The sequence below is a fragment of the Oreochromis niloticus genome, linkage group LG14 (genome assembly GCF_001858045.2).
Source record: "Oreochromis niloticus isolate F11D_XX linkage group LG14, O_niloticus_UMD_NMBU, whole genome shotgun sequence".
NCBI lineage: Eukaryota > Metazoa > Chordata > Actinopteri > Cichliformes > Cichlidae > Oreochromis > Oreochromis niloticus.
The window spans coordinates 29,559,954-29,570,538 of record NC_031979.2 but is presented as its reverse complement, the minus strand read 5'-3'; the positions used below and the strand labels follow the sequence as shown (position 1 = coordinate 29,570,538).

The 10,585-nt window shown below is 34.3% G+C and overlaps 3 protein-coding genes across 3 annotated transcripts; all 3 read right to left on the bottom strand.

Moving 5' to 3' along the window:
- Positions 1 to 310: 310 nt before the first annotated feature.
- Positions 311 to 4,044, bottom strand: LOC109194668 (olfactory receptor 52E4). Its single transcript, XM_019345436.2, has one exon. It carries the CDS (start codon positions 2,359 to 2,361, stop codon positions 1,426 to 1,428), a length of 936 nt encoding a protein of 311 aa, XP_019200981.1. The 5' UTR covers positions 2,362 to 4,044; the 3' UTR covers positions 311 to 1,425.
- A 72-nt stretch (positions 4,045 to 4,116) lies between these two features.
- On the bottom strand, positions 4,117 to 7,064 carry LOC109194669 (olfactory receptor 52D1-like). The gene has a single exon (XM_019345437.2). It carries the CDS (start codon positions 5,375 to 5,377, stop codon positions 4,442 to 4,444), a length of 936 nt encoding a protein of 311 aa, XP_019200982.1. The 5' UTR covers positions 5,378 to 7,064; the 3' UTR covers positions 4,117 to 4,441.
- A 164-nt stretch (positions 7,065 to 7,228) lies between these two features.
- Positions 7,229 to 9,338, bottom strand: LOC109194670 (olfactory receptor 52D1). The gene has a single exon (XM_019345438.2). It carries the CDS (start codon positions 8,415 to 8,417, stop codon positions 7,482 to 7,484), a length of 936 nt encoding a protein of 311 aa, XP_019200983.1. The 5' UTR covers positions 8,418 to 9,338; the 3' UTR covers positions 7,229 to 7,481.
- Between the last annotated feature and the right edge of the window lie 1,247 nt (positions 9,339 to 10,585).

Sequence of the window (10,585 nt, the reverse complement as noted above, 5' to 3'; positions counted from 1 at the left end):
TTAAGTCTGTGAGTTTTCTTAAGGTAATGAGAATGCAATACACAATGTTTCTGTAGTACAAATTGTATTTAATTATTATTTATTGATAGATTTAACATCAAGCAGCCTACAAGTATTAAACTCATGGAAAATATAATTATTCTTAAACCAAATCACATTTATTTGCCAAGTGTGTTCATACATTTAAGAAGCTAGAGTTGAGTAACAAGTGTTACTCTACAAAAATGGAGGATAACAGTTGATAAAATAAGCAATAGTGAAATGGAATATTGAACTGTAATTTGTGTGTGTGTGTGTGTGTGTGTGTGTGTGTGTGTGTGTGTGTGTGTGTGTGTGTTTAATCAGACCATACTAGATGTAATGTTCTGTGAGACATTTAATGTGCCTTCAAAGACACTAGAGGGCTGCAGATTACACAAAATGAAAGAGAGATGTACACTGCTGAATGAAATGAAGTCCATATAGTTTTAGTTTTAATGTCAAAATGAATTCAGAATGAAGTAATTTTAATGTGTGATGTATACAACAGTTACGGACTTCACTCTTAATTTTGTGTATATTTAATGTTTTAAGCACTGAACCACACATTTCTTAGACTTCACATTATGTACAGATCAGGTTTAGACAATCATAATAAATTTACAATGATTTCAATTTCCTTCGGAATGACTTCATAAATGCCTTAAAATAAAATGCAGAATTCAAGTTAGTTAATATCTAAGCGATACACACGGCTGACCTATAGAACACCAGAAACTAAGTTTGCTTTTTATTCTAGACTTTAAGTACTACAATATTTGAATAAGATCATAAAGATTAGACTTTCTAATTACAGTCTAATCTTTCTGAGTCTTGAATACATTTCTCTATTCTCCTATTTTATACAAAATAGTATCATTACCATGCAGTTATGAATAAGATAAATGGTGATATTTTGGTGCTAAACATTAAAATGCTCAGTGAGTAAATTTGATCTTTTTAATACTGTAAAATGGAAAATGGAATAGTTCCTTTAATTGGAATAGAATTATAATTATTCCAACTGCTGTAGTACCTACTAAACATTGTTTATTTATTTATTTATTTAGAAAATTGTCATACAACATAAAAAGCAAAAACATTGTAATTAACTTCAAGTGTGCGTTTACTTTTTATGCAATGGTATAATGACAAACATTAATGATAAAGTAACAACGCACAATAAAAAATATTACCTTCAGTCATTAATCAGATGTTAATTGCTTGTATTGTTGTTTTCAAAAATTGTTTGATTTCAGAAATATTAATGAGCACTGCTTTTGAGAGAAAAGGACGTGACTGAGTAAACAATGACATACAATACAATTTCACATAGCAGGAGGACAGTGAAGGTGAAAAACGTCCAATGTTTCAGTATGTTACATCAGATTCTTTTGAAAGAGTGCATTAAGATGAAAACATCCTATTCTTTAAAAAGTTCAACACCTTTTCTCGAATTTCCTTTGTTTTCAAACCATAGATGATTGGATTCAGTGTTGGGGGGAAAATTAAAGTTGACAAACCCATAAATCTTCTGAAATGGGGTGAAACATTACTTAGTCTATATGATATGATAGTGAAAAGACCAAGACACTCCAACAAGAGAAAAACAATCAGATGTGTAGCACATGTCTGCAGAGCTTTGGCTTTTGTATCTGATCGTTTAGATCTAAAGCATGCTATGAGGATCCGGAGATATGTATACAAAACAATTCCATTAGCCACTAATTGTGAAAGAGCAACTATCAAAAGGCCATAGATATTGTTAATAGTTGTGTCAGCACAGACCAAAGTCAGCAGAGATGGATTATCACAGTAAATGTGAGTCATTTCAGATCGACAACGAGGCAAACGCAAAAGTAAGAAAAAAAGCACAGCAATTAAAACTAAACAACTCATCCATACAATGGTGATTATTCTCATGATATGGGCATTAGTCATCACAGTACTGTACTGCAGTGGGTAACATATGGCAATGTATCTATCATATGCCATTGCACTCAGATTGAACACAGTGCCTGCTGCATATATATGGATAAAGAAAGCTTGAGCAACACAAGCTGAGTATTGCATTATCCCACTGTTTCTCAGTATTTCTTTGATGAGCTGTGGAAAGAGAGCTGATGAACCTATAAGGTCATACATAGGAAGATTCAGCAGAATTAGGTACATTGGCTGATGCAGAGATTTATTCAGCACAATGGTGAGGATCAGAGTAAGGTTGCAAAATAGTATGATCATGTAATTCAGAGTTGCAAAAAGAAATGCAGGAAAAACACTCTCAGAAGAGAGATTAAAGACATTAATCTGTAAAAAAGAGGATGTGTTATATTGGTTGTTCATTTCTTAGCTTTTGCTCCTTATAAAACTGAGAAACCAATCATCACTTCATGGTTTATTAGGGAGAAAATATTTATGCATTTCAATTTAGCAATCACACCAATGAACATAATAACCAAAAAATCATAAAAAGAGGAAAAAACATTGAATGTTATGATTACATTTTATTCATAAACTGTAACCATGATAACTTCATGCTGGATAACTGAGTCCATGTACACTACGGTTAAGCATTACACATTGTATATATTATGCATTTATGATAACATCTTATAATATTTTTGCCTGTAGTCTGGAATTCAAATACTCAAAGGCAACATAGCAAAAAAGCATTCATGTACTTCAATGCACAGTAAACCTTGTATCTAAACCACATACACACAAAGCCGTCATCTTTATCAACTTATGTTATAGCTGCCTGTGACTACCCGATAAAACATTCAAGGCTTTATAGGTGTGATTTTGAACAGCAGGCAGGTCTCTGGAGTATTGGGTGTTATCTTAAAGCTCATCTTTAGATTGTTATACTTGTGACTTAAGCACTGCCTCACAGGGGTTTGTGAAGAATCAAAAATGTATTATCATCTCACTAAGGACATGCACAAACGTGCAAGTGGAAATCAGACATAATGCCCTAATTGAACATTGCAAAAAACAGTATGTGCTCTGTGTTATGACGTTTATGCTTGGAACACTAACATCATCCATTCTTGGCAGGAAACAGTGGTAAAGATCTTTTATGTACAACACCACCCCATTTTTTTCCTTCTCTCTTTAGAAATAAGCTTGACCCAAATGCTCACAGAAATGTTGGAATATTTTTAATATAGAGATAATGGAGTGGATAGGACTTCATAACAGTCTGTATGGACACTATAGGGTCAGCAATGGCAACTTCAGTAATATTCCCAGTTGCCCATTTAATTGCAGTACTTGTAAACCTGTCAAAAACAAAATAAATAAATAATTAATTTTATCCACTTGAGTCCCCAATGTTAAATTGTTGAAGGTATTTCAGCCCCAAAAGATGAACTTTTACCATTTCATTTTTTTCCAGGGGACCAATGACCACACAGAAACTTGGGGATGAATGGTGATAAATCTGGTAATTATTTATGAGTATTATGTTGTCATCCTATTATCCAGAAAAATATCCAATTACATCAAATAGCCTGATATATATAGCCCAGTATCACACAGAAGACAGGAGGTCATTTGATCCTGGGTTTTTTTTTGTTTGTTTTGTTTTTTTGTTTTTTAATTTGTTTGGGGTTTTTTTTTTTTACCAGTGTGCATTAGTAAAATATCTCTCTCATAAAATATTCTAGTGAAAATGATTACAATGGGGAAAAAAATCTGCAATAAGAATGGTATTAGGCTGTCGAGAGGAGATATAGTACACCAGAATAAAGATTTATGATATATAAACTAAAGTCATAGTGGGTTATTAAAATTACTCACATTCTACTTGATGTTCATTCATCTAAACTGCAGATTTAAAGGAGAAGAGAAATGTAGTAAGGAACCTATATTAAGATGTTATTGATAGATATATGTTTAAATCAGTTTGAGTTATGTAGCACACTTCACATAAACAATGTACTGAATATAAATAGACATTAAAATGAAATGATGGAATGATATATTTAAATTATTGTATTATTATTATTATTAGTAGTAGTAGTTATAATAATAATAATAATACAGATATTTAAATGGAAAAAAGATAATTGATAACATATAATGTATATGAAAGTATAAAAGTTCATATTCTATGAAAATAAATAGTTTATCTGATTTTTGTGAAAACAGTCACACAACGACAAAAAAGTGTAATTGGAAGTTTCCATTTACTTTTTATGCAAAAGAATATAATGACAAGCAATAAGTAAAAAATAAAGTAATAACCTACATTCTTTTAAAAAAAAGCATTACAATATCTGTCATCAGAAAACTTAATCAGCAATTTTTTAAAAGACTCAACAGAGTGACTGAATTAATGTCAGACAGCAGGATAAATAAGGGAAAATAAAACATTTAAAATGTTTCAGCATGCTACATCAGATTCTTTTGAAAGAGTGCATTAAGATGAAAACATCCTATTCTTTAAAAAGTTCAACACCTTTTCTCGAATTTCCTTTGTTTTCAAACCATAGATGATTGGATTCAGTGTTGGGGGGAAAATTAAAGTTGACAAACCCATAAATCTTCTGAAATGGGGTGAAACATTACTTAGTCTATATGATATGATAGTGAAAAGACCAAGACACTCCAACAAGAGAAAAACAATCAGATGTGTAGCACATGTCTGCAGAGCTTTGGCTTTTGTATCTGATCGTTTAGATCTAAAGCATGCTATGAGGATCCGGAGATATGTATACAAAACAATTCCATTAGCCACTAATTCTGAAAACACACTTATCAAAAGGCCATAGATATTGTTAATAGTTGTGTCAGCACAGACCAAAGTCAGCAGAGATGGATTATCACAGTAAATGTGAGTCATTTCAGATCGACAACGAGGCAAACGCAAAAGTAAGAAAAAAAGCACAGCAATTAAAACTAAACAACTCATCCATACAATGGTGATTATTCTCATGATATGGGCATTAGTCATCACAGTACTGTACTGCAGTGGGTAACATATGGCAATGTATCTATCATATGCCATTGCACTCAGATTGAACACAGTGCCTGCTGCATATATATGGATAAAGAAAGCTTGAGCAACACAAGCTGAGTATTGCATTATCCCACTGTTTCTCAGTATTTCCTTGATGAGCTGTGGAAAGAGAGCCGATGAACCTATAAGGTCATTAATAGGAAGATTCAGCAGAATTAGGTACATTGGCTGATGCAGAGATTTATTCAGCACAATGGTGAGGATCAGAGTAAGGTTGCAAAATAGTATGATCATGTAATTCAGAGTTGCAAATAGAAATGCAGGAAAAACACTCTCAGAAGAGAGATTAAAGACATTAATCTGTAAAAAAGAGGATGTGTTATATTGGTTGTTCATTTCTTAGCTTTTGCTCCTTATAAAACTGAGAAACCAATCATCGCTTCATGGTTTATTAGGGAGAAAATATTTATGCATTTCAATTTAGCAATCACACCAATGAACATAATAACCAAAAAATCATAAAAAGAGGAAAAAACATTGAATGTTATGATTACATTTTATTCATAAACTGTAACCATGATAACTTCATGCTGGATAACTGAGTCCATGTACACTACGGTTAAGCATTAAACATTGTATATATTATGCATTTATGATAACATCTTATAATATTTTTGCCTGTAGTCTGGAATTCAAATACTCAAAGGCAACATAGCAAAAAAGCATTCATGTACTTCAATGCACAGTAAACCTTGTATCTAAACCACATACACACAAAGCCGTCATCTTTATCAACTTATGTTATGGCTGCCTGTGACTACCCGATAAAACATTCAAGGCTTTATAGGTGTGATTTTGAACAGCAGGCAGGTCTCTGGAGTATTGGGTGTTATCTTAAAGCTCATCTTTAGATTGTTATACTTGTGACTTAAGCACTGCCTCACAGGGGTTTGTGAAGAATCAAAAATGTATTATCATCTCACTAAGGACATGCACAAACGTGCAAGTGGAAATCAGACATAATGCCCTAATTGAACATTGCAAAAAACAGTATGTGCTCTGTGTTATGACGTTTATGCTTGGAACACTAACATCATCCATTCTTGGCAGGAAACAGTGGTAAAGATCTTTTATGTACAACACCACCCCATTTTTTTCCTTCTCTCTTTAGAAATAAGCTTGACCCAAATGCTCACAGAAATGTTGGAATATTTTTAATATAGAGATAATGGAGTGGATAGGACTTCATAACAGTCTGTATGGACACTATAGGGTCAGCAATGGCAACTTCAGTAATATTCCCAGTTGCCCATTTAATTGCAGTACTTGTAAACCTGTCAAAAACAAAATAAATAAATAATTAATTTTATCCACTTGAGTCCCCAATGTTAAATTGTTGAAGGTATTTCAGCCCCAAAAGATGAACTTTTACCATTTCATTTTTTTCCAGGGGACCAATGACCACACAGAAACTTGGGGATGAATGGTGATAAATCTGGTAATTATTTATGAGTATTATGTTGTCATCCTATTATCCAGAAAAATATCCAATTACATCAAATAGCCTGATATATATAGCCCAGTATCACACAGAAGACAGGAGGTCATTTGATCCTGTTTTTTTTGTTTTGTTTTGTTTTTTTGTTTTTTTTGTTTTTTAATTTGTTTTGGGTTTTTTTTTGGTTTTTTTTAACCAGTGTGCATTAGTAAAATATCTCTCTCATAAAATATTCTAGTGAAAATGATTACAATGGGGAAAAAATCTGCAATAAGAATGGTATTAGGCTGTCGAGAGGAGATATAGTACACCAGAATAAAGATTTATGATATATAAACTAAAGTCATAGTGGGTTATTAAAATTACTCACATTCTACTTGATGTTCATTCATCTAAACTGCAGATTTAAAGGAGAAGAGAAATGTAGTAAGGAACCTATATTAAGATGTTATTGATAGATATATGTTTAAATCAGTTTGAGTTATGTAGCACACTTCACATAAACAATGTACTGAATATAAATAGACATTAAAATGAAATGATGGAATGATATATTTAAATTGTTGTATTATTATTATTAGTAGTAGTAGTAGTTATAATAATAATAATAATAATAATAATACAGATATTTAAATGGAAAAAAGATAATTGATAACATATAATGTATATGAAAGTATAAAAGTTCATATTCTATGAAAATAAATTGTTTCTTTGATTTTTGTGAAAACAGTCACACAACGACAAAAAAGTGTAATTGGCAGTTTCCATTTACTTTTTATGCAAAAGAATATAATGACAAGCAATAAGTAAAAAATAAAGTAATAACCTACATTCTTTTTAAAAAAAAGCATTACAATATCTGTCATCAGAAAACTTAATCAGCAATTTTTTAAAAGACTCAACAGAGTGACTGAATTAATGTCAGACAGCAGGATAAATAAGGGAAAATAAAACATTTAAAATGTTTCAGCATGCTACATCAGATTCTTTTGAAAGAGTGCATTAAGATGAAAACATCCTATTCTTTAAAAAGTTCAACACCTTTTCTCGAATTTCCTTTGTTTTCAAACCATAGATGATTGGATTCAGTGTTGGGGGGAAAATTAAAGTTGACAAACCCATAAATCTTCTGAAATGGGGTGAAACATTACTTAGTCTATATGATATGATAGTGAAAAGACCAAGACACTCCAACAAGAGAAAAACAATCAGATGTGTAGCACATGTCTGCAGAGCTTTGGCTTTTGTATCTGATCGTTTAGATCTAAAGCATGCTATGAGGATCCGGAGATATGTATACAAAACAATTCCATTAGCCACCAATTGTGAAAACGCACTTATCAAAAGCCCATAGATATTGTTAATAGTTGTGTCAGCACAGACCAAAGTCAACAGAGATGCATTATCACAATAGGGGTTTGTCATTTCAGATCGACAACGAGGCAAACGCAAAAGTAAGAAAAAAAGCACAGCAATTAAAACTAAACAACTCATCCATACAATGGTGATTATTCTCATGATATGGGCATTAGTCATCACAGTACTGTACTGCAGTGGGTAACATATGGCAATGTATCTATCATATGCCATTGCACTCAGATTGAACACAGTGCCTGCTGCATATATATGGATAAAGAAAGCTTGAGCAACACAAGCTGAGTATTGCATTATCCCACTGTTTCTCAGTATTTCTTTGATGAGCTGTGGAAAGAGAGCCGATGAACCTATAAGGTCATTAATAGGAAGATTCAGCAGAATTAGGTACATTGGCTGATGCAGGGATTTATTCAGCACAATGGTGAGGATCAGAGTAAGGTTGCAAAATAGTATGATCATGTAACTCAGAGTTGCAAAAAGAAATGCAGGAATAACACTCTCAGAAGAGAGATTAAAGCCTTTCATCTGTAAAAAAGAGGATGTGTTATATTGGTTGTACATTTTGTAGCTTTTTCACACTATAAAATTGAGAAGTCAATCATCGCTTATTTGCTAATGAGCAAGACAATATTTACGTACCTCAAAGGACATAATAGAAAATATATAAAAAGAAGACATAGCATTAAATGTTACATTTCTGTTATAATCAACAAACTCTAACCTCCTTCTCCAAAGAACTCCATATAAATTTCACGTCATATAATTTGCACTCAGAAAAACAACTTAGAATGTTTTGACCTTAAATTAAAATGAAAACACATAGAACACATATATATAGCAGTCAATCGCTTCAAAGGAGAAAAAACATTGTACATATGCACAACATTGTACATACGCACAAAGCACTCATCTTTAGCCAGTTATGTCAGTGCTGGCCTTGAAAACCTAGTAAAAGATTCATGGGGATTAAAGGCTTTATAGACATGACTCTGAACAGCACGCAGCTCTCTGGAGTATTAGGTGTTATCTTAAAGCTCATCTTTAGATTCGCATGGTCTTAACCACTGCCTCACAAGGGAGTTATCAAGGATAAATCCCTTGTACACAAATGTGAACAACACATCAACACCTCAGCTGTCATCATTTTATCAGTTTTTCAAGATTATCTGTAAGCACATAGAAACTGGGTAGAAACAATGATAAATCTGCTGATTATTATTCAATATAATCATTCTATTACAAAAAAAATAAATCTTTTGATTCTGTGTTTATTGGGGATGAGGGAACCTTTTTTTAATTTAAAGTGGACCAGTGTGTGTTCGTAAAATGAAATGCCTCAATGAAAGAGGTAGTTTTAAAAAAACAGCAAAGAGAGGAGGAGTCACTGCTCCTACATGATGTTCAGACATCTACACTGTAGATTTAGAGGAAAAGAGAAATATGTGAAGTAGCCTACATTACAATATGATTTTATATATATATATATATATATATATATATATATATATATATATATATATATATATATATATAAGAATACCAGAGGCGCAAAACACCAGCTACTGGTAGACCTAGCAGTTAGCCGGGACTGCAAGACTAGGCTGACCAACTTTTGCACTGCCTGGATTGATTACAAGAAGGCCTATGACTCAATGCCCCACACCTGGATCCTGGAATGCCTAGAACTATACAAGCTCAACAGGACCCTAAGAGCCTTCATCAGGAACTCAATGGGGAATGTGGCGGACAACACTAGAGGCCAACTTCAACCCCATAGAACAAGTCACCATGAAGTGAGGGATCTACCAAGGAGAAGCTCTGTCCCCACTGCTGTTCTGCATAGGCCTGAATCCCCTCAGTGAGATCATTGAGAAGACTGGCTACTGATACTGACTACGGAATGGAGCAGTTGTCAGCCACTCCCTGTACATGGATGACATCAAGCTGTATGCCAAGAGTGAACGAGACATCGATTCACTGATCCGCACCACCAGGATATACAGCAAAGATATCAGAATGACTGGAGAAGTGTAGTCGGATGGTAACAAAGAGAGGGAAGGTAGTCAGAACTGAGGGGATTGAACTACCAGAAGGCAACATTGCAGACATAGAGGACAGTTACAAGTACCTGGGGATCCCGCAAGCGAATGGGAACAATGAAGAGGTCGCTAGGAAAGCTGCAACCACCAAGTACCTGCAGAGGGTCAGGCAAGTCCTGAGGAGTCAGCTGAACGGTAAGAACAAGATCCGGGCCATCAACACCTACGCCCTGCCCGTGATCAGGTACCCTGCTGGGGTAATAGGCTGGCCAAAGGAGGAGATAGAAGCCACTGACATAAAGACAAGAAAGCTCCTTACCATGCATGGAGGGTTTCACCCCAAGTCCAGCACCCTGAGGCTGTACGCTAAGCGGAAGGAAGGGGGCCGGGGACTGGTGAGTGTCAGCACCACAGTCCAGGATGAGACAAGAAACATCCACGAATACATCACGAAGATGGCCCCAACTGACAGCGTGCTCAGTGAATACCTCAGGCAGCAGAAACCCAAGAAAGAGGAGGAAGGCGAGGAACCATCATGGAAGGACAGGCCCCTGCACGGTATGTACCACCGGCAGATAGAGGAGGTGGCTGATATCCAGAAATCCTACCAGTGGCTGGACAAAGCTGGACTGAAAGACAGCACAGAGGCACTAATCATGGCAGCACAAGAACAAGCTCTGAGCACAAGAT

Excerpts from the sequence above, each read along its gene's own strand:
- LOC109194668 (XM_019345436.2), bottom strand. The coding sequence starts at position 2,361 with ATGAACAACCAATATAACACATCCTCTTTTTTACAGATTAATGTCTTT.
- LOC109194669 (XM_019345437.2), bottom strand. The coding sequence starts at position 5,377 with ATGAACAACCAATATAACACATCCTCTTTTTTACAGATTAATGTCTTT.
- LOC109194670 (XM_019345438.2), bottom strand. The coding sequence starts at position 8,417 with ATGTACAACCAATATAACACATCCTCTTTTTTACAGATGAAAGGCTTT.